The 25,216-nt window shown below is 35.9% G+C and overlaps 1 protein-coding gene across 6 annotated transcripts in view; it reads left to right on the forward strand.

Moving 5' to 3' along the window:
- The window catches only part of nrg1 (neuregulin 1), a 169,151-nt gene extending 144,721 nt beyond the window's left edge, over window positions 1-24,430 (forward strand). For all 6 annotated transcript variants that reach the window (XM_051929582.1, XM_028805397.2, XM_051929583.1 and 3 more), the window contains 3 exons: window positions 2,841-2,971; window positions 11,541-11,744; window positions 17,107-24,430. In XM_051929582.1, coding sequence (XP_051785542.1) covers window positions 2,841-2,971; window positions 11,541-11,744; window positions 17,107-17,773 — 1,002 coding nt within the window. In that variant the 3' untranslated portion in view covers window positions 17,774-24,430. The remainder of the gene's footprint in view (window positions 1-2,840; window positions 2,972-11,540; window positions 11,745-17,106) is intronic.
- Window positions 24,431-25,216: the final 786 nt, after the last annotated feature.

Raw genomic sequence — 25,216 nt, forward strand, 5'->3', positions numbered from 1 at the left:
AACACTAGAATCCCTGAAACCAATGAAAATATTTGTAGTTCCGTGCCACCTTAAATTCCCTCGCACCCAATCATCAGAGTCTTTGTTTTGCAAATGTGTCAATCAGTACAAGCAGCAAACAGCCTGTTCTCTCATCCCCCACTGAGACAGCTGAAGTCAAGTCAGATGCAAAATTCTCAGAGGTGAAGTCTGAAGTTGTCTGGATTGTATAGGGTAAATAATATATTGTTATTTGAAATACATACATTTCAAATGTTTTACGTGTCTACAACAATCTGTATAAATGTAGGATGACATGAAATGTGAGGTAAGAAATGTTGAACACATAACTAAAACAAACTTTTTTCATATTATAGTAATAATGAGTAAATGCTGACATGAAGTGTATAATGTGTGAAGACTGAAGTCGAAATATCAAATGAACACTTTCACAAAAGGTATAACAAAACAACTACGCTTTTATATTTAAGAGTATAACCAAAGAAAAAGAAATTATTTAATTTACATACTGCTGTCAATGTGTTAAAAACCGAGGAACCAAATATCAATCGACATAAACTAAACGTATCCGCTTGGCTGATGCAGAGATAAGAACTCATGTCTCGTAATCAAAAAGTTGTTGGTTTGAGCCTGAGTCATCCCTGTATTTACCGTTTTCAATAGTGAGCTGCTATTATATTTACTATCATATAATAAAACATGTATTTGATTTGAGTCTGTAACACCCGGTACAAGTTTTTGCTACTTGTAAAAGATATCGCTGAAGGGATATAAGCAGAAACACAAACGCTGGTGAATCATGTCTTCTTGGTATCTTGTTGTCACTTGAATTTTTTTTTTTATTCAGTTTTATTCTTGAATAAAAGCACACTTGTTTTGTTATACCTCTGCAAAAGTGTTTAGTTTATATTCCAGTAACCACTTGAATGACGTCAAATCTGTCTGTGCCCCTCTCACACATACATTCATACATGTAAACGTTATTATTTGAAAATGCCATGTCATTTGAACATGAGTTGTCATTTGAATTTTTTTGTTTTTTTTATTATTCTGATCTTGCCCAGTCTCCACGTTATGGTGCATGGTACTGAGAATGCAGACAGACTTCTACTTTTTGGGCACATACACCGTCAGTTGGTGCTACCAGATCTAAACAATTGCATGGAGAATTGCTCGCTTACTGAAGTGACTTTAGCTGCAGGTGGAAGTCCCACTTTATTTATGGTGCCAAGCAGAGTTATGTTCCAGTGTAGCAGTTGCAGCAGCCAGCGAAAATGCTGTGAAGAAGTTGTCTGTTACGGTTCTGCCTTCGTCCAGAAATGGCTCCATAAGCTTTTTGACCACAGTCTTGGAAAGTCTTTCTCCCGTGGGACGACTAGCATCATTTCCTAAATAAGGAGTTGCATTGCACATATATTTTGTCTCCAAATCTGCCACAATCCAAAACTTTATGCCAAATTTTTCAGGCTTGGTTGAGATGTATTGCAAGAAAGGACAATGGACCTTGGTTGGAAACAGTTGCTTATCAATGGTAAAATGTTGCCCTGGGTTGTAACTCAAATCACAGTTCTCAACAAAACGTTGCTAGATGTCCAAGATCACAGCAAATCTGTCATTTTCACACGTTCTGCATGGGTGTCTTTGTTGTCAAAGCGCAAATGCTGCATGATAGTCTGATAGCAGTCATGGCATTGTATCTTTGATTGCCAGTACAACAAATAGTTCTTATAAGGCATCAACCACAGCACCAACTGTGGTCATTACTGCTCTTGTGAAAAGAATGGGGATAAATTCTGTCAACTCAGAGGGGGAGAGTCAAGTTTGTTGTACCACGTGAACGTGTCTGAGAGAATAAAACTGAATTAAAAAAAAAAAAAGAACTAACTTTTACAAGAAGCAATATATTCATAGGCATGTTACACTCAAATGTTTTTATTATATAATAGTAATAATAATAACAGCTCACTACTGAAAACGGTACAGTAAATGCGGGGAGGACTCAAACCCACAATCTTTTGATTACGAGACAACAGTTCTGCAGGTGGGTTTCAGTGTTTACACATTGACAGCAACATGTACTTTGAATAATTTATTTTTTTTCAGTTATATTCTTGAATAAAAGCGCACTTGTTTTGTTATACCCTTTGTGAAAGCGTTTATTTGATATTTGGACATCAGTCTTCACACAATATACACTTCACGTCAGCATTTTGTCATTATTACTATATTATGAAAAAAGTTTCTGTTTTAGTTATGTATTCAACATTTCCTGTCATTTTACATTTACACAGATCACTGTACACACACAACACACATGAAATGTATGTATTCCAAATAACAATATATTATTTACTTTATACAATTCCAGATACCTTGCTCCCAGATCTGGGAATTTTGAGTCTGACTTGACTTCAGCTGCCTCAGTGGGGGATGAGTGAGCAGGCTGCTTGTGCTGATTGACATATTTGCAAAAACAAAGACACTGATGATGAGGTGTGAAGGAATTTAAGGTGGCCCATCATTACAAATATTTTCGTAGGCTTCAGGGCTTTTATACAAATCTGTATAAAAAAATTATGATTCCTTATTTGTCAGACTTGTTTAAATTTAATTGTTTGCTTTCAGAGAGTCAAATGAAAAAAAGTCAAACCAAGTGGGCTAAAGATATTATCAAATTATTTCATTGCCATATTTAAGCAAATAATATTTCTCTTACATAATGAAATGCTAGTTCGCTAAAATATTTTTTCTGTTTCAACTGTGCTTAAAAATTAAAATGCATTTAAGTATATTGAGAATTTGTTTAGTATTTGTTTATTGTCAAATTGTCTTTTTTACAGCAATATGCATCAAAAAGTGCTGTTGATACACATAACAATTTAGAAAAAGAAATGGAAACTTCTTTTTCTACCAGCCAATACACATCAACAACGCATCACTCCACTACTGTAAAAAGTGCATCTGTCCACAGGTAAATATATGATATTGTAAAATCTTGCTTGTTGTACGTACTGTACAGTTACATATATTTGGTCTGGAGAATTAAATTACAAATGTATTTATTGTTTTGTGTTTTTGTACCATTTATAATCATTGTCACAAGAATAGACAAGAGCCACAAAAAGGTTTGGGGCAGCCATCTGTATATTATTTCCTGGCTGCAAAAATGTGCAATGGTGTACAGTTGTGTACAGGTTTGAGTCCAAAACAGAACTGATTTGCTGGCACAAAGATGGCAGCTTTAAAGGACAGTAGAGGAAGTGACATCATTATTGAGACTGGAAGTGGTGTCACTGGAGCCAGGCCCGGAAGTGACATCAACAGTAAGGCCTGAACCAGAAGTGGTGTTATTGGGGTGTGGGAGCAGAAGTGACGTCATCAGTTGGGATGGAACTGGAAGTAATGTTATTGGGCCTGGAACTGGAAGTGATGTCAGCGAGAGAAAGAGTTAGTGCACTCCGCCACCCCCGGTCAGGCATGGAATTACTTTTATTCAGGCCCTTTAGCTGCCTCCCACGCGCACGTGTATGACAAAGCCCCCAAACCCCATGGCCCAGACCCATTGGGCACTCCTGACCAAGAGGTCGTGAACCCGAAAAAGTGCATCGCCGTTGGCATGGAGAGAGCCCCATCGATGAACAAGCAAAAACTTGTATGGCTGTAGGTCAAGAAACCACCTGGTGACCCACAGATTCGATTCTGTGCATGATTCATAACAAGGGCGAACTCGTGGCCTAAGAGCTAGTACCTCAGCTGCATAATCACCCGTTTGATTTCCAAGGCCTGTCTTTCAAATGCTGCATACATGGTCTATCGTTCCAGCAGTTTCAGGCTTAGGAGCATAACGGGGTGTTCAACACCATCAATGCTCTGGCTCAGCATGGCACCCAGGCCTGTGTTCAAAGTGTCCATCTAAAGAATGAAAGGTAAAGAAAAGTTAGGAGCTTTCAAAACTGATGTTGACATAAGGGCCTGTTTCAAGTCACTAAATGTAGTGCCTGTCTTGTCAGTCAATACCACATTGTTCGTGGCCCTCTTTTTTGTTAAATCAGTCGAGGGTGCTCTCTCTGAGAATCGTTGTACAAACCAGTGGTAATACCCCACTAAGTCGAGAAAGGCTTGGACCTGCCACTTGGTTCATGGACGGGGCCATTTCAATATGGCATCTACTTTGGAGCACTGTGACTTCACAGTACCCCAACCCACCAGGTAGCCTAAATACTTCATTCAATCCAACAAAGCATTTCTTGGGATTAATCTGAAGTCCGGCCTCACCAATTGTCAGTAATTCTGCTCTGAGCTGCTGTAGATGTTCCTCCCAGGTGCTGAAATAGATGACTACGAGCACTATATGAGTTATGAGGCTGGAGCACTTTATTCACCAGGCGCTGGAAAGTCACAGGAGCCCTGTGTAACCCAAATGGAAGGACACAATACTGCCAGTGACTGCTAGGGGGTGCTAAACGCAGTCTTAACCTCTGCGGAGTCCATTAAAGGAACCTGCCAGTACCCTCTTGTCATGTCAAGATTAGTCAAATATTTAACCTGTCCTATCCTCTCGAGGCGGTCGTCCACTCGTGTCATTGGAAAGGCATCAATCTGGGAGACCTGATTAAGTCAATGGAAGTCATTGTAAAACCTCCAACTACCATCAGGCATACTGACCAAGATGATGGGACTGGACCAGGGACTATGACTTTCCTCTATCACTCTTGGTTCTAGCGTGCGCTTGATCTCAAATTCCATTTAAGCTCTTTTTGCCTCAGGAAGGTGATATGGGTGTTCTCAAACTGTAACCCAGGGTTCTGTCACAATATTGTGCGCAATCAGAGAATTCCTTCTGGGTGTTTCACTCAGTACCTCCAGGATGGACAGGATAACTGCTTCCAGCTCCTGCCTCTGTTTAGGACTTCAATCCGCACCAAAGTTAAGGTTGTTCTTGTGAGCAGAGAGTGAGCAGGGCTGACCGGAGGAGGGATCGTGATCCCTATCCTTCCTCGGCTTCAGCAGATTTGCATGATATACCCGCTTGCTCAGCTGATGATTGGGTTGTTTCACCAAATAGTCAACAAGTCCTCTCCTCTCCTTAACTTCATATGGACCTTGACAGTGGGCTAGTAACTTAGAATGGGAGGTAGGAACAAGGACCATGACCTGATCTCCCGGGTGGAATTCCCGGAGAGACATGCCTTGGCCATAATATCGGGCCTGTGCTGCTTGCACCTCTTCCATGTATTTTTTACGTAGGGGACGAATTTTCCCAAATCTATTGCGTAACAGAAGGGCTATTATTTTAAGATTGGGTAGCTCCTGACTACTGTTCACATTGTAACATGTAATATTTACTATCATTCCTCAAAATCAGTAACAACACAAGTTTAGATGAATACTCACCTTTGGTCTCAGTAGGCCACCTGTCTCTGAGGCAGGACTCTGTCAGTTACTTTCTACATTTTTGACTGTTCCAATTTACTCTATTAAACATAACTTTCAATGCCATCAACCTCCTCCATTTGCCATTTATAGAAAACATCTACCTTTAGGACAATCTACAAATACAGATATGACGGTATTTGCACAATGTTTGTATGGCAGTCTAGAGTGATAGAGTGAGATTCTGCAGCCATGATGGTCATGACAGCTAATTAGCTATTCATTGTTTTGTATTTAAATAATATAAAATTGATGTTGGGAATGTAAACCATGTTTATATTAATTAACTTAGCTTATTTAATAATTGTTGACAAATGTTAGTATATAATGTATATACCGTGTAATATAAAAGGAATCATTGTAATTTTTCTTTTTCTTTCCCTATGTGTGTCATATTCTGGACAATTGAGTACAGGGCAACCAATTACTGGTCTTAGATTTCAGTTAAAATTACATGTTTGCAGGAAGCAATATTTTGGCTTGCGCTGCATTGCCACATAACGAACTACCTGGATTGGGACCCTGGGACCCGAATGCAGTAGGTTTTACCTCAGCACCACACTGGAACAGTGTGAGATTTTTTTTTACGGTGGCTAGAGTGCCAATCCTTCCACCAACCCCCAAGTTTTCCCTATAAGTTAGAGGATCAGCTTGCAGGGTTGGATACAGATTAACACCATACCCAGGTCGAAACAATTGCAGGTTAAGGGCCTTGCTCAAGGGCCCAATAGAATAGAGACACTTCTGGTGTTTACAGGATTGTTGTTGTATGTTGTTGTTGCATACTTAATTTCTGTAGTTTTTTAAAAATTAAACCTCTGTTTTCGTTTTTTGCATTTTTATTTAGCTACTAGAAATCAAACCTTCCTAATTTTGTATTGAATGTTGACAGACCAATTATAATTCCTTTTTTCTTTTCTTACTCAGGCCATCTCCAAATTTTGTTAATTCTTAGTATTGTAGAGGAAGTATTATATGATGTCACAATACAAAAATAAGACCCATGGGTAACCTTAATGTAAGGGGGCACAAGTCAAAAATTCAGATTATTGTTATTGGCTGATAAACATACATTTTTTATAGTGAACCAAGGCTGCTTTTCACAGAGTTTCTTATTTCCATTGGTGTTGCATTGGAATGACAACTGCTTTTCTTGCCCTGTTTTCAGTTTTCATTGATTACTAATGTGTATTTTTGAGGCATATAATAATATTTAAAAAAAACATGATTTTAGCAGAACAGTCACCATTTTTTTGAATCACATTATGTACAACACAAACATTCCTATAGCGCCTTGTATTTGCCTTTATATTCATAGAAGACACAGTTTATGCTTATGAGTTCAATATTTCTATGTAAAACAGAGATGGTAATTCATTCTCAGTACAGTAACAAACAGTTTAAACAGTGCATCTCTGGAGCCAAATGAAGTAATGTCTGTAGGGTGACTTCTCATGAGTGCAGTGTTATTAATTGTCCAAGGGAACGGAATTGTCACAGAGCCATAAAAAAAACCTTTTTTTATGGAAAAATGAAATGTCAGAAGTGAAAAACATTTCTCTGTTTTTCTCATTTTACATGAAAGGTGTGAAGTTATTGCTCTTTTAAACTAAAAAAAAATATTTTCAGGTCGCGCGAACCCCTTCCTATATTGTTACCCATTCACTGCACCATGAAGGCCAAATATTATGATTCATTTTTTATTAGATGGTATTTGAGTGTTAAGGTGATTGAAGATCATTTAATGTATCACTATTTCTAGCTTGAAAAATTTTTTTTTTTAATATTACTGAGTTTAACTGCTATTAGTACATGCGGTACATAGTACATTATGAGAAACATTGTCACAGTATGTAATGATGGCCATTAGATTGTTTGTTCTGAATTGTACAGTTACAAAAATAAAACATTTTGGTCTGAATTTAATAAATGATGTTATTTGAATGTTGTGAGTCAATGAACATTTAGTATTTTGCAAAGGAAACTGTGGGAAAATCCACAAGTCACAGAAACAGAAGTTTCTTTCTTTACTTAGAGTATGTTAGTAAACATCAGGTGAGTAAAGAAGAACATGGCATCAGAGTGAAAAGTCTTGTTAGATATAAAATGAACTATAAAAGAAAGAACTGTAGATAAGTAAAAGCCACCCTTTTGAAAAGAGTGAGTGGTTATATTTGGTGCTCTTGTACCAAATTCAGTAGACACATTGAATGTTGTTTTTTGGTCATTTGAAAGGAGAGTTATTGATGTAGTGTTTAGTGCTTCTCTTGTCAAAGTCCCAAGTCATTAGGTTTAAGTATTACCTAGGTCGGTGTCTGTGTGGAATTTGCCTCATTTTTATCCTGGGAAGTTCTCTAGGTATTCCAATTTGTCCTTGGTATCATAAAGATATGTACGTTAGGTTGATTAGTGACTCGGTCAACCACACCAACCAGTTAAGTGTGAATATGGGCCTTTGTGTCAGTATGTCCTGTGACCTTTCATTCTTGAGTTGTGTTTCATGATGAACAGTTTGGCTTGGACTCTTCGTGACCCAAATTAGAGTTAATAGTGTAAGAGAATGGAAGGTCAATTAGTGATGATCTAGTGGACATGTTTCTTCCTATGCTGAGGAGAAAGAATGTAGGGCATTTACAGGTTATGAATTCATAGAAGCAAGAAAAAAAAGTACTAAAAATACATTATTACTTCTTTGTATTGCCTGAAGTAAACTTGTGTTTAGCGAGTATTCACAGGGTGCAAGAGAGAAACTCCTGGCAATGAATCAAAGCAATGCAGCTCAAAAACATGCATAAGCAGTCTTCAATCAAGCATGCAGGTCAAGTGCCACATAATTCCAAGGAAAAAACAGTTATGTAGCATGTGATGTTCACACTGTGAGTCCAAGGGTGTTTTGTTCCAGTGAATAAGGAGGAACACATATTATGGGTGAAAGTCAATTAAATAAAAACTATATATTTATTAATACTCTGTTACAAAGAAGTAAGCATTCCAATATTGAACGTTTTCAGTTATTAAAGCAGGCAAACAGAAAAAAAAGTTCAGACTAGATATAGGTGCTCAATATCATTCATTGAAGAGTGAACTTGCAATTTTATTGACAAACCTTATACTCTACCTAGAAAGACCTATGCCCTTCACACTGAAAGGGAACACAATGAACTGTAGGGCATGAGCTATTAAAGTGTTTTATAACAAAAGGATTAGGACAGAATACTTGTTTTCATAAAGCAAATAGTTATATCTCATCCTAAGGGATAATCTTATGCTTGGCTATTTCCTCATCCATTACAAAAATTAATTATAGGTTAAGGGATCATTATTGTCACATGTGCAATGTACAGTGAATTTCTTACTTGTATGTGCTAATCAACATGTAACATGTCATCACTTTCTACACCCAAACTTACCGGAACAAACATTTTCACTGTCATGTCAAATCACAACACAGGAGCTTCAAAGTCCCTGAGGAGTAATTCAGTCTAAGCATTTATAACAGTGTTTGAACATACACAATCGCTCTGCCTATCTTTGAATAATATTTAGTTAGCTAATGTGCATTCCAGCTGAATAAACTTTGAAGGTCTTGATGCAGTTGAGGTATGGATGACATCTACAAAAAGAAAGAAAAATAGCATGACAGAATCCTACTACATTGTTACAATGACAACCTGTGTGAGAAGACAGATTCAGTCCTAAACTGAACATCATCAAAGCAGCTGAAGTCATAAAATTTCAACATTACCTCACAGTAGGTGAAATCAGCTAGATCAGACCAAGATGTCCAACGAGTAGGACATCATATACCAAAAAAATTAAGCAGAACTTAAAATAGTACAAGGCATATTATTACTTGTGTTCAAACTTTATATCACTCTGGGATCAAGTAGCAGCTGTGTAAATGCTCAAGTGAGTTCAACTAGGATGTGCAACATAATATAAAATGCAAAAGTTGGAGGACTACATGACAAGACAACAAGGTTCAATATGACCGGTTTTAACCACGAAAAGAAATAAAACTCCCAAGTTACTGTAGATATATTTATGTTCATTTTCATTTGGTTTAGGTGTTTTTTTATAGCAGATGAGTATGTCAGTTATCAACACAACCTGCTCCCCCTGAGCTGCTGCAGTAAACTGTGCCCATGTTGACAAAGTGTATGAATGCAAGATGTTTCAATATTATGTCTGGGGACACTGTGTTGTTGTAGGTAGCAACTACATAACCCTGTATGTCCATAATGTGTAAAACTCTTGCAGCAAAGCAACATAGACTGAAAAGATTACTTCATCTTAGAGCTGTATATTCTCAAAGATCCATTGAGCATGTTAACCTACTCGGATATTCTACCCAGAAAATCATTGTAAGGCCATGTCAATTACAATATCAGTAGCATGTAGGTTATACACTGTATTATCTCCTTATCTATGAGTGACACACACCTTGCAACATTTACAGCAGCCATCAAAGGTGGCTTGAGAAGAGGAGAAAGTACTTATCTTTTTTTTTTTTTTTTGCTAAACCAAGTGCTTAAAAGACATTATAGTTTAACTTCGTATTTAGCTAGATTAAGGAGACTGCAATTTAATATTGGTGTTATTTAAATACAGCTCACCCATAGCAGAGAGCAACAAAATATTGTATTACTTTGTCATACATAGACTATAGACTTAAAATATTTGAGGATGATGTCTGTTGAGATGTTGATGCTAAATCTGTGTAAATATTGTTCACTTAAAACCTAAGACATGCACTAAATACAAATAGTAAAGTTATTAAAATAAACCTGAAACAAATTCAGTATTATATTTTTTGTATATAGCAGTTTATATGATATAGGGTTTTTTTTCACTAACCTTGCTTGTGCCATATAAGCACTGAATACTACCCTTAGGACTTGTAATCTGTTTAGCAGATCAGCTTCACATAAGGAAAAAAATACAATTATGGGTCAGTTTCTGATGTGTTTGTAGTTCAGCAATCAAAGTTCAAAGCTTTATTGGAGATTCCAGCTGGATTAAACTGGTCTACAGTTACGCTTCCTCAGGGTCATCTAGGTCACAGATTACTTAAGATACAAAGTGAAGTTGCCGGATTTTGCTGTGGTGTATTAACAAAGTCCATCCATCCATTTTCCAACCCGCTGAATCCGAACACAGGGTCACGGGTGTCTGCTGGAGCCAATCCCAGCCAACACAGGGCACAAGGCAGGAACCAATCCCGGGCAGGGTGCCAACCCACCGCAGATTAACAAAAGTCAAGAATGTTTTTTTTCTCATCTGGTACATATTATGCTCTGTATTAATGAGCCAAAGTATATAATGGTATGCTGTTGTTTTTGGCCACAAAATTATTAACACTGAGTAAAAATTGTATTGGTCATTGACTTAATTCGAAATGGAAGGAGGAGGATTGCATCATGAGAGCCAATGCTGTTTTTTAAAGTTTACTAAAAACTAACAAGTTATTAAAGTTCAAAACCTTATATGAATATTCAATCATTATTATTAAATTAAGATTACAGTATTAGCCCAAGCTTACATGCCTCTTAATTCAATTATGTTGTATATAGAATAATTTAGAGGTGTTTCTGTATTCTGACAATACATTCAACCAGCAAATAATAATAAGTAAAGTGAATTTGCTAAGTGGAAGGCACAGTGGCATGGTTGTCAAGCCTGCTACCTTACAGCTACAAAACACAGGTTTACAATCTCAGCCCATTTACTGTTTCTGTGGAGTTTGCATTTCCTCCTATCTGGATTTTTATTTGAGTACTGTTTTTTTACCTCAAACAACATCTTGGAGATTCGTGTATTAGGTTAAGTAGTAACTTTGAATTAGCCCTTCCCAAGTTACCAGCAGAATGCTGTGTGTGGTAATTCTACAATGTGTTTTAATAATCTCCCATCAGACATTAGTGCAGTGCTATTGTGGTGATCTCTGTGTACACTAAAGTAGAATAAGCAGGTTAAAATTTTAATTTGTCAAGTAATTATATATTATGTATACTAATAAGTAATTATATATTATGTATACTAATAATTTAATAAGTCATTGTTTTCATTTAATGCACTTAAATGTGTGCTATTTTCATTTTCTCTAGCTGGAGTAATTGTCAAACAGAAAGCATAATAACAGAGAGTCGATCAGTACTGGTGACATCTTCAGTGGAAACCAGCAGGCAGACCAGTCCATTTGGACATCGAAGTCGTTTAAATGGTACAGGTTGTTTGAGAGACGTTAATGTGTTTTTAAAAAATTCAAGAGATACACCTGAATCCTTTAAAGACTCACCATACAGTGAGAGGTAAGCATAATATGTTAAGTATATAAACAATATGTTCCAGGATCTTGAGTTTATAAAGTACATGTATCAAATAACCAATATTAGATTTTCATCTAAAATGTTGCTTTACTATGAGTAGAGCTTGCTATTCATATTCTTAAAGAATAAATTCTAACTGTCTGACTATAACCAATTTACTAAGAACACAATTCTACTGTAGTTCCATGAAGAGAAGAACTCACTCCCCAGTTTTACATCAGTCTGCAATGCTGTTTCTAATGGGGATTGTAGTTTTATATCATCTTGACTCCATCAGGCACATCACCTCCACTACATTAATTTGTTGCTTATAATGTTTTTCTCTGTTTATAGTAGCCAACTGCCCAGAGCTATCACAATTTCTTAAGACATGAGGTTTTCATAAAATAAATTAAAACAGTTTATACCATATATAAATGATTACCCGGTAAGATCAAGGTTCCTGTGTCTCTTGTTTTGTGTTACCTTATGTTGCCTCCCTAAAGCAGAGGCCACTAACATTCAGCAGACAACTTAACACAGTCATTGAGATGTGAATTTTCTCAATGCTTTAGAGTATATCATTTACCAAAAATCTCAGTCTATTGAACCAAATCTGCATTATTACTTTTCTTCATGTAGACTAATGTTTTCTTGATTAGGAGAAACGGAGAAGTTTTACATTTGCAGGAGCGACCATAGCCATGTTGAAGCTTTCACTGTTTTAGGGTACACCTCTTTTTTAAGGGGCGAGAAGGTATATTTGTGAATTATTATCTAGGTGATGTTTGTTTCACTCCCTGTCCAATCTATACATGTTTTAATTTTGTTATTTAATTTCCTTTCTGGAATGTCACCATTTTATTAATATGCATGACTAATTATTTTTAACATAGATCAATTGAAAGAGAAGCACATGTTGTTTCACTTTTTCTGTGAGCTGACCATGCAAGCACTCATTAACAAAAGACCTCTTGGAAGAGCAACCTAATATGCAATAACATTTCTAAAAGGACAGTGCATGCTATGCAAAAAAAAAAAAAAAGAAACAATTTGTTTCCCTGAAAGGACCTGGCAAAGGAGGAGTCTATCATCTTCCTTTCTATAAATGATTTGCATAGAACAGAGACACAAGTCATAATAAAATAAACCTTTAAAGCATATTTTGTTACATTTTCCTGAAGACGCCGCTCTTCTTCAGTGCCAAGAAATGAATTGTTCCCAACAAATACTTTAGTTACTTTCAGTCCTTCAAATGTAATTTTTTAGTTATGCCAAGCACAGCTTATGTCCAGCCTTTACAAAGAAAAACTAGTCACCTCTCCTTTTTATCATCTGTTATAAACACCTCTTTCTAATAATGACCAGTACGTACATTCACTGCCTGTTCCACATTCAACCCTTTAAATTATTCCTGAGGCATCTTGGTTTCCTTTTTCTTGAAATCCCTCTATTAAGCATGATTATGCAGCTTCACTCAGCTGAATAGTCATTTTGGCTCATTGAGTCTATCAGAGAAAATACTTGCATTAATGAGCCTTACTGCACCTCTTCTTTTATGGAATGTGTCATTTTTCCTTCTTATTCTCAACATAAAGACTGTGCCTATGAGCTAATATATAAAATTTGGTAACTGATACAGCAATATCATACCCACCAAAAAACCCATTGTTTTATCATATGTTTCATTAATATGTTGTCTGTATTCCAGAGTCACAACAGAACTAATACTGCATGTACATTGTATGGATTGTTCCACCACTATTTTAACAAATTGATGTCCTTTATTGTGTTAGAATCTGATCTTTCTGGTTCTTATGCACACACACACTCAATAAGCAGTACTGGCAGTATATATTGATAGTAAACATTGTCTCCACCATTGATGAATTTATATCTTGGACTTCTGTGAGAGTAAAATTGTGATAATTTAATTTTATACTTAATTGTTTCAAGCGGTTATTGTTTGAGTAAACACAGTAAATTGTTTTGTCGTCTTGTCTTCACCATATGATGCAGGCCTATGAATTAGTGGTGATTTTCTACACCTTCATTGTCATGCTGAAGACTATTTCATTCTAAATGGTTAATTACTGCCTTTCAAGTTCATCTTTGTGTGCAGTGAACTGCAATTTGGAAACATAAGTGTAAAATTTATTAATGTATCTATGTTCCATTCCCATTTCAAAGGCATTGGCAAATAAATATATTTCATGAATTTTGATGTTTGATATAAAACTGGTTAGCAAAGCGTAGAATTATGATAATTGGAAGAAAAGATAATTGTTTTGTAAAGCTGTATCTTTTAAGCTTATCTCTAATTATCATGGTTCTGCAAAATCTGAGCTCTAAATATGGTCTGGAATCAGCTGCTTTTACATTTATAATTAAAAAAGGAAATGAAACAGACTGCCGTGACTGTTGAAGCGTGGAAGATTCTTGCTTGTTTAGTAGAAACAATACAATTTCTAATGCAAATTGGTTTAAAAAAAAAAGTGGCTGATTTTTTTCTTCATAAATCTTCACGAAAGTTCAATGGTTGTTCCAGTTTTTAATATTTTATTTTATAGTACTTTATAATACAGTATATAAGTGTCCCAGAAAAAAAAAACTCCATATTGGCATTTAGTATTGACATGAACGAAACACACTGAAATTCTGCATGTATTTTTTTATGTCACCCACACACAAACAAAGTAAAACAATACAAAGAGAATTTAGCAAACCATATTATTTTTCATCTGGACCATCTATTGGTACCAGTCTGAAAAGGACATATTTTATTTTCTTTCTCCACAGCCCAGAATGTTGCTTTCTTATCCCAAATTTCTTTTCTCTTGTTCTTCCCACTCATTTTTTATGTGTGTTGTGGTCAAATCTGTACAGATTTTGAGTAATATTATATTTAAAATGATGCAGCATATGTTTCCATACTTTATCTATGTTCAGTATTTCCATGGGTAGTCTGGTGTTCATGCCTGTAATCCTGAAATACTGTCCAAGGTTGGTTCCTGACTATGGTTCATCCCAACCACAAACTGGAAAAGAATTTTCAAGAAATAATTAGTTAGCTGTACTATATAGCTTTACAAATATGTGAAACCCTTTTTAAACCACTGCTCTGAACTAAAATGAAGTCCTTTACATATAATGTGAGTAGTGAAGCAAAACTATAAGGTGTTTAGTAGATAATTATATCTGTCTGAAAGATAATGTTAATTGGACAGTAGTGAACTTCAAGAATACCACTGCTTTCAAAATACTCGGCGCTCCTACAAAAGGTTTGTTAACTTTAGCTAAATCAAAAATGTGTCAGAACCAGTGACATATTGGTCAACAATAATATTTGGGAGTCATCCCCATACACATAGTTTTTTTTTTTTTGTAAGAGATACAAAAAAAAACTATTATGCAGTCATTTGATAAAAGAATACTTATGGGACAAGGTATTTAGTTTATGTAAAGACATCAGAAAGTACATATCTTTTGAACATCATTGAGTCTTTATCCACTCCATCAAGGTCTGTGTTCACTGGACTATTGAGTGAGTAGCAGCAGCTTGCTGTATACACTGAACATAGTTGCCCAGTCCAGTACAAAAAGTAAGCCCTAGCAAGCTGGTAGAGGTTCATGGCTGAGCACTTGTGTGCATTAGTCATGCCTTAAGTAAAACTGGTTTATACTTGAACTGTAAATTGACTTGACCTCCTTTTCCCTCCACTATGAATTTAAACAGCTGCAAATACACAGTGTAATGAGAAAGGCAAAGAAAATCATAAATCTTTGAGGCACCCAAAGACTAACCCCATATAATGAAAAGAAAACCCAGGTGCAAACGTGTTAAAAAGGCAAAAGAAAGTATCATATCGACACAAGTCTTAAAGTAGACTGCTCAAGAGTAGAAGAAGAGCTTCTGGTCTTACGGACTCCAGGTAGGAAGAGGCAGGTCTATGCATTTGGGCACCAGAAGTGATGTCAGAGATGTTATGGCTGTCAATCTTACTGTCTGCAGAGAGAGGAAGAAGAAAGGCATCAGTCAACAGTGTCCTCTGCTGTTCCGGCAGGAAATTGCAATTATATGAGCCCATAAGTTTTCTCCCATGTGCACGTGTGTGGCAAAGTTAAGTGTCTATCCCCACAACAAGGATTCTTTGCACTTTAAGCTATGTTCTAGAAAGTAAGCTTTTCCTTAACCTGAACATTTCTTCATTTTATTCTTATCTAAATTGGGGACCAGAAATCTCCCTCATTATATGTATGCATAACCCTTGATGGCAGCCTAAGCAAACAACATGACACAGACACTAATGATATAAGAAAAATAAAATTCTGCAACAGTTCTGGGTCAGATGTACAAATTTGGTACAACACAGGGTTAAACAATTAGTTTTGAAAATGTCAGTCACTTGCTTGTGGTCATTATTTGTACAAAGTAATAATTCCTCCTCCTAGCTTTTTGAAGCCTATTGAGTCATCCAGTTTGTCATAACATAATTGCTGAAGGAAATAGAGACAATGTATTCTCCATTGATCTGCACATGCACAGGCATAATTTATAAAAGTGAAGATCTGAGAAATATTACTTCTGAGTGCACCATCAAAATGTTTTGTGGACCAGAACAGATCAAAAGTTTTGGAAATGTCTGCTGAGGTACAGTGAGAGCCTTAACAGTCCAAAAAGATAAATAACATGTTACATTAGCAGCAAGAATGAACTTCTAATTAAGGAACTTGTTATAGAGAAAATGTTAGTCTTTCAAGAGATAAATTTGAACCCTTGCATTCATTTGTCATCTGTTGGCTCGCTTGGCATCATTTTATTGTTTGGCACATTAAACAAAGAAGCAATTAAGTGTTCTGAATCCTAAAATGCTAGTTAATTAAAGATGTTTGTTCAACTAGAGAGCAGTATTCGGTGCTAATTTAATAAACGATTGGAATGAAAACAGACACTGCAGCCCTCTTGGTTCCACCACTGAGCTAGAGGTAAGGAAAAACAGCATTCTGCTGTTTTGAGGCATGTGATGTAAAACAGGTTTAGCAAGCAAAAGGGTAGTTGGCTTAGGTGGGCTGCCACAAAATTAAATTGCATCCTGCTTAGAAATAAATGCCTTTGAAAAACACTTACCCAGTGATTTTAAAGAATTCTTTAATTTGTTTTGAACTTTTTAAAATTCATGCTATGTTGGATGCACTATTCTATTCCCTCATTAATATTCTGATAGAAAAAACATTTTAATTATCACATCAGGATGGTCAATACGTTAAAAAAAAATCTTTGAAATTGTCCTTATATAGGTGTTGCACTTAGTTTATATTAAAATTCAGAACTTCTGATAATTTACTACCCTTTCCTTACTTATAGGTACATGTCTGCAGTGACAACACCTAACCGTCTGTCGCCTGTGGATCTACAGCCTCCAGTTGGTCCAAGCCTGCCACCTTCAGAAATGTCACCGTCGGTGTCCAGTCTTGCAACATCCATGCCTTCGGTCGCAATCAGTCCTTTCATGGAGGAAGAAAGGCCTCTGCTTTTGGTGACACCTCCACAGTTGAGAGAGAAATGGCATGACTATAGCAATAGCAACCAGCAACGGAACTCTGCCCATTACAATGAAGGGCATGAAGCCCACAGTCCACCCCCCAGTCCTCTGCGAATTGTTGAAGATGATGAGTATGAAACTACACAGGAATATGAAGCTCCAGCGCAACAGCCTGTTAAGAAAGTTTCCAATAGTCGACGTGCAAAAAGAACAAAAACTAATGGCCATGGGCAGCATAAACTTGAATCAGACAGTGACTCGATCTCTGTGAGCAATAGCTCAGAAAGTGAGACTGAAGATGAGAGAATTGGGGAAGACACACCTTTTCTCAGTATACAGAACCCTATGACAACGAACCTTGATTCAGCGCCTACATTCTGGCTGGCTGAGGGCAGCAGGACTAACACAAGCCAAAAACTTTCTGCACAGGATGAATTGCAAGCAAGGTTATCTGGTGTAATATCTAATCAAGATCCAATTGCTGTATAAAACAAAGAATACATATAGATTCACCAGTAAAATTTAATTTTCTATAAAAGTATTAAATAAGAAGCCCATTTAGTTTAAATTAAACTATTTTATTTTATCATTAGTAGATTTAACAAAAAAGTCTTTTATAAATTAAATATTCAAATCTAAAACTGTGTGTTATGAATGAATGTGCCATACTATATACAGCAATTTTTACAGTATTTCAATAGAGATGACTATCTACGGTGCCTTTATGTTGTATTATGTTCTGTTTAATGCAGAATTCATTCAGTGCGTGGTGCCCCAGCATATTTACACAGCAACAATACCGTGGAAAATGACTTGCTGCTTTGGCTTTTGACCAGTGTCTTCTGGTTATTAAGAAATTAACTATTTAAATTAAATTACAGTGCAAAATTGAAACTAGCAAAATCGTGGTCATAAGCTGTTTTTTTTTTCTCTCTCTCTCTGTTTCTTTCAACTCATTCATGTAATGTCATCCGTAGTATAGCTGTCTCTGTCCTTTGTGTTCTTAAGCGTCACCCACAAACTTATTCATTCTTAAAAAAAATGAAACTGTCCATGGTCAGAACCAGCTAACTCAAAAAAGTAAGCATTAACCTTTTCATATGGCTTTATAATTTAGACCACATGACTAAGCATGCAATTAAAAGAAAAAAATATATACTGTGTGCACGTGTGAAGACACAGGGGTTTCTCCTTCTGAATATTTAGATGACAAGTTAATTTTTCCTTACATTTTCAAATACATGTCCTTTTGACCATTCTGGCACCTAACAGCATTTCTTTCTTTAAAAAAGCGGCTGGCAAGATGTTTTGTCTTGCCACCCTTTTCGCCTAGGCTTGCTCCACTGTTTTATATAAAATATAATATAAAGCCCAGTGCATGTTGTTTCTCCGGATGTTTACTTGATTTCTAGTTGTATGTTTATGACACCAGCAGGATACCATAGAGCAGTTCTGATTCTGTCTTGCTGTGACTTGTACCTGCCCTTTACCTCTGCATATTAATCTTGCATCCAGTTTTTCCAGATTCATTTAATTCCATTGTTCCCTTAAAATGAGAACATGAACTGAACATTATCAGGTGTTCTCCTAAAGCTGTTCATAATTACATTTTAAGGAAAAACACTGAATCCACCATTTTAATAAACCATTTTACGAGGTTCATTGCTGACTGTTCGGTAATGCCATCCACTTGAAACATATGCATTGCTTTCAGTAAATTACTTACATAGACAGCTTTTGAGCTTTCCAGTGCAATTCACTTTTGTTGTATTCATCACTTCTTGATGAAAATCTGTATGAAACCAGATAAAGCTATTTATTTTATCATAATAATAGTCATGCTTCTTGAGTCTGATCTTGTAATGTTGCCTTCCTGGATTCTCGGACTCCACTGGACTTGGGCTCTTAGCCAAAAGTGCAGCAAGTTGTCCAGCAGACATTTATTTTCAACCTGAATCCAGTTTACACCCATTCATCACTTTGTTTGGTGGTGCATTAGTCCAGTTGCACACTGAATATTGGATAAGCCATCCATCTTATTGAGATTGCAAGCAAAGGTCTGGTAGTTGTGCAGAGTCGCCTACTCTACCCTGTTTAACTGATTACAGTCAAACTCGGTGTCTGAGGTTTTGAAACTTTTTTCTTGTTTTTTTGTTTTCCCTCTTCCTATCTTATTGATCATTCAATATGGTCCACATATAGAGGATGAGCACACACTTCTGAACTGCAGAATGGCTACAAGTTATCTGCACAAGGAAATTATCAAACATAATGTGCTGCTCAGAACTGCCCTCTGGCTCCCTATGTAGATGCTTTTATGAATGTGGGTCAGCATAACAAGTATATGTTTGAGAATAATTGAAAAAATAAAGAGTGTGAATTCTGACTGTTCGTTAACAAACATCGACTCTGACTCACGTTTGACTCACAGTTTAGCAAGATTATATGATCTTTTAACACACAAATTAAGCAATGCTAGAGTTGACAGAAAGGACAAAACTGCCTTTTTCTTTAAAAAATGAGACATCAGTTTACAAATGTCTGTGTAGTTTGCTGGATGGTATCTGCGTCAGTTTTCATGCTCTCCATTACTGTAGTTAGGTGTATTTTGCATATTCACTACATATGAACAATGTGCAAGAATCCCAAAAACATACTGGCAAATGCTACAAATAGTTTCTCAATCAAGTGTACAAATTGTCAGAAATTTGAATTTTTACAGCCAAATGTAATTTTTGTCTGATAATGATGTGCAATTAACAAATTCCTTCTGTTACCATATAAACAATTAAAAAAACTTTGCATAGCTTAAAGTCAAATTAAACTGCAAGCATTTGTAAGAAAATACTAACCTCTGGCTAAGCAAGACTTTTGGAGCACTCTGTGTAGTTTGCTTCATGTTTTAAATAAATGATACAAGTACAGATGGCAGCTCATTTTCTGAATAGCTAAAGACTAACAGCTCCTAAGTGAAACGAAGCAGATATTTATGCCAGTGGCAAACAGTTATATTTACTGAAGTAGAGCCATATGTCTTGTTGCTCCGCAATTAGTTATTTAACTCATAAGTGTCTTGTTAGTTTCACAAAACTGAGCTTTATTGAAACTAGTTACAGAGAACCTCAAGATATACTAAGTTGATATTTAGATGTCCTGCTTAGTTCATTTAGACTAATATCCCTCAGTATGTTTTGCACCATTTAGCAGGTGGTTTGAAATTTTCCAAAAGCTTGCATACATTTTACTCTGAAACATGATCACGTGTTACCCCCTATTTTAAAATTTCTGTTCTGTATTCGATTAGTTTCAACTCTTATAATTTGAACGTAACATGCAGCCAGGTTATCGCTTATGATATTTGTACCTTAAAAACAGATGGATTTCTTCATGCATGGCTACATCAGATAATATTCAAATATACTTTATTCTCCTATTATGCAATTATTACTAGGAGTAAAGATGGTGCCTGTGATGCAATACCACAGCAAGCCTTAAAAGTACACTGCACTGCTAACTTAACGCCTACAGAACAGTTAACAAGAGTAGAAGTTTGTTAAGTGGCTCTGAATACGGTACCACTGCACGTCCAGTACATGCATGCAGTGCACATTTCTAGTGAATATGCATGCAGCAGTTTCAATGACAAGCAAAATGAGAACTTCTGATGCTGACAAACTAAAAAATTGTGGAAGGACGCTTGTATACTTGTGCTACTTTATTTAACTTCTCCCCTAATTTTCCCTCCTTTACAAGTCTCCCTTTTTTGCTGCTTGGAAGTGTTTATTGGCAAGGTCGCTGAGTATGATTTTCTTTGTACTTGCAATTTAAATGAAAATACAACTTAATATGTAAATTGTATTTTTTTTCTTCTACTTTTTTAACCATTTCCCAGGGATATTTATTTCTTTTAATGCTATTGTACCTAAAATGCAGGCATTTTTTTGCAATAATAAAATGAAATGTGAAATGAAATGAATAAAGTGAAGCATTCCTAGTTGGACCCTACTAGAACTCCCCCATCCCTGTCCACTAGTGATTGTTCCATGCCTATCAGGTGCATTGCACAGCCATCTCTCACAGATCCTGCCATACCCTTTCATCATTCACATCACAATTCTACAGACACAAATACTGTACATCAAGATGTCAGGATTGCCTTTTTCTTTGGGCTTACCTTGTGGGCTGCTTTTATGATCTTGTCTTTCTAAAAGCAAACAAAGTGAGGGTACAGAACACCCATCCAGCTTGTGGTTTGGCTTATTCCACTTCAGGACTATACTATGGATAGCAGGCCCTATAAGGCAGCATCATCAAATTAAACATAGATTATCAGAATAAACATTTTAAATATGAAAAATGTAATTTGTTTAGCTGGGAAGCACTATATTGCAACCAGTGTTGTTACCGCTTGACTATTGGCTATGTTGAGCTCCATGGCTGTGCTTGATGGGACTTTTCTCCCACAGCCCAAAGACACTATGATCACTTAGTTCAGTTGACATTCACAAATTGCTTCTGGGCACTCTGTAGTCAACAGAATTTTCTTTCAAGGAGACTTCTTGCCTTGAGTCCGTGGCAAAAAGATGTCTGATTTCATGTGGCCATCAACTGGACTGAGCTTTCTATTAAATGGATCTGTGGATGAGTGGTGTTCTTTTGTTCTTCACTTTCAAGTCAGCGAGCAGCAAAGTTGATGAATTGTATTACTGCTGGTGTACAAAACACTCCCCCACTATGATCAGGAGCCTGTTTCTTTATATCGTTTTTCCCCCATTTGGTAAGACTAACAGAATTTTGAACTCCAGTGCATAACTGTTTTGTTCAGTTCAGTTTAAATTAATATGTGTGACCAGGCGGGGACAACTTATATTTTCAAATAGCCATTCTGTTAGTTGAAGAATGCAAGAGTCAAGCCAAATGTATCAGAGCAGATGACATTGTTCCTTAAGTACCTGTCGAATAAATGTGTGTGTATGTACCCCAGCTGGGTCAGCATGCCCACCATCGGTCCTCTGATCACAAGGCTGCTAATAGTACCTGCGGTTTTGAGGCAGGGCAAAATAAAAGAGGTGTTAAAATAAAGACTAACATTTAAATGAATAACCTCTTCATATTGCAGCTTTGTGTATGTTTCGCTTCAAAAAAAAAAAAAAAAGTATTCAATTTTTGGGGCCCAGAATAATACTGTTTCAGTTTTTAAAGACTTACATAATCAGGATTCACAAATTTTTATTTCTCCCTGAAAATGTTTGCTTATGTATGTGGCAGAAAGAAAACTGGGAGAGAAGCTTCATCCTTAAAGGTATATAATCAAAGTTAAAATCAGCTTTTTTTTGTAAAGGAAAAAAAAACATTTTTGCATATATGTTAATATTATCTATTGTTTACATGTAATGTGTGTATGTGTGTGTATATGGATAGATATACACAGTATTTTCACACATCCATGCAAACCTATGTATATATATTTATATAAAATTACAAGATAATAATATAAAACTGAAATATTTAAAAGGAAATTTTTTCACAATGTTAAAGTGATGGTAATATATTAAAATGGACAAATGTAACTGCAGTAGTCATTCAACGCTTGTTTTAATTATTTCTTTTTTGTCACTCTTAATTGTATATGTAACAATATATTTCTCCAGTTTATAGTAACCATACCGTTCTGTCACTTAGAGGTCAATCTTTCATTCTGGTCTGTCTTTCTCATGAAACCTTGTTTGATTTTATTTGTACAACCATTTTTATTCAGATTGGACTCATTGACAACTTGAAGTCTTTTCGCTTTTGTTTTTCATTCTTAATCGAGTTACAGAACATATATATACTGTATGTGTTTTTGAAATGTGTGTGTTTTTTACTTTGTCAGTTTAAAGACAGGCTGAACTACTGCACTTTCTGATCGGAATGGCTTAGTTGCCCCGAGCCTGATCTGTGCACTCGGCTACCTAGTTATTGCAGTCATAAAAAGGCACATCGGAATGTGGGCAGAAGTGAAGAATTTACAGCTCCTTCCATATGTTGTTATGTAATTGGTACAATTAGGTCTCACTGCCATCAGCAATGTACTGCACCTATAATATTCATCTGTGGTAGCTATTTTGGTTTAACAATGGAAACTTAAGTGCTCTATAAGTCTTGTTTGGAGGGTCACTTTTTCAGAATAACAGCTTATAAAGAAAGAAGTCTGTGTTATGATGTATGTGTAGAAAATGTAACATTACATTTCTACACACACACAGTTTTCACTCATTCACCCTTTATTTTGTATGGCATCCTTCATTGAGCCTGTTATCTCAATGCAGACAGAAGCAGAATTCAAAATACATTTTTGGAATGTTTTCTGAAATGACTATGGCTAATCCACACCACTAACCCTAGGATCAAAACATCTGACCTGGATGGGGGATCATTTTGGAATATGAATCAGATAAAAAGTATTTATTTAAACACACAAACGAGATGCCCACTAAATGGGTTTCCAAGGAAACTCAAACTGCTGTGTTTTTCGTGAGCAGCTGGGCAACATTCACTAAGTGTCCAGCCAGATGAGGTTAGTAAAAGGAAAGAAAGAAAGAAAGAAAGAAAGAAAGAAAGAAAGAAAGAAAGAAAGAAAGAAAGAAAGAAAGAAAGAAAGAAAGAAAGAGAAAAAGAAAGAAAGAAAGAAAGAACAAACTGCTTGCTAGTATTTTTTTTTTTTTTTTTTACTTTACTCATTTTAGTTTATATAGATTGCATACTGTTTGTTAAAACACCTTGTTAAATTAATTGTCCTGTAAATATTCTTCCATTATTTATGTTTATATTTTTTCCAAAGCGTCTTTGAGGAACTGTTCAGTCATTACAGTGTATAAAGTGTATATCCAACAAATGTTTTATGTTTTTTTCTTTCATTTTTTTTTTATCTTTTAAGTATGTATCAATACCACATTTTGTATCATAATTTATTGTTGAGAATGTGTTTAGAAAGCAAATGTTTTCAGCAAGAAAAAGGTTAATCTGTTAAATGAAAAACTAAAGAAAATGTCAGAGCTCTGCAATATATTATCATTTATTTATTACAGTTTGCAGTTTTTTAAGAAAACAAAGCTTACATTTTGTACCCTTTTCTTGTTTATTAAAATGAGTTATGACATTGATTTTTCTTCTTCTACAATATTTTCATTTTCTGCCAGTGAAATCATCACACACTTTAGAGGTAACCATGAATTTCCTGTGGCAGATCTGTCAAATTACTAAAAGCCTGAAATAGGAAGTCTTGTATTTTGTTTTTTTTTTTTTACCTCCTAAAGCAGTGATTAATTAGTATTGCTGTTACACTTGCTTCTCCTTCAGCAGCTTTTATCCTGAAGCAAAACAAACGTGACATGATGCTCCTTTGATAGTGTGATGATTAGTGCAGTAGTTTGGCAGGCAAATGGGCTCCTGCTCCGGGGTTTCTCTTCATGTGCTTTCACTTCCCCCTTTAAATGTAAGGGCTTGTTGGTTTGCTACTGGATATGCAGTGCACCCCTGTTAGTGCTTCTGCCTGACAGGAGTCCAAGTTTCAGTCCTGACCTCGCCACCATCTGTGCAATTTGCAAGTTCTCCCAGTGTTCTAGGTGTACTTCTGAGGTCAAAGATGTGTGTGTGTTGGTTTAATTGGCATCTCAATGTTCATCATGTGTGGCTGAATATGAGTGATTACATGATGTGTATCTTACATTTGCACAGTTTTTGTGCTTATTTGTTTATATTAGTTTTTTTAAGGTTGTTTGACTGGTGAACTTGTGATGTACCAGCTATTCTGGATGAACATCAGGATGTTATCAACCAAGGCTTCACAGATGGGTGTAATGTTCCTCAATTAGTTAAGCTCATTTTGGGCTTCTTCTATGTTTTCATTTATCTATTTTATTTATTCTTCTTTTCTTTTTCTTTTTTTTT

Source organism: Erpetoichthys calabaricus, chromosome 7, assembly GCF_900747795.2.
Source record: "Erpetoichthys calabaricus chromosome 7, fErpCal1.3, whole genome shotgun sequence".
In the NCBI taxonomy this organism is placed as follows: domain Eukaryota; kingdom Metazoa; phylum Chordata; class Cladistia; order Polypteriformes; family Polypteridae; genus Erpetoichthys; species Erpetoichthys calabaricus.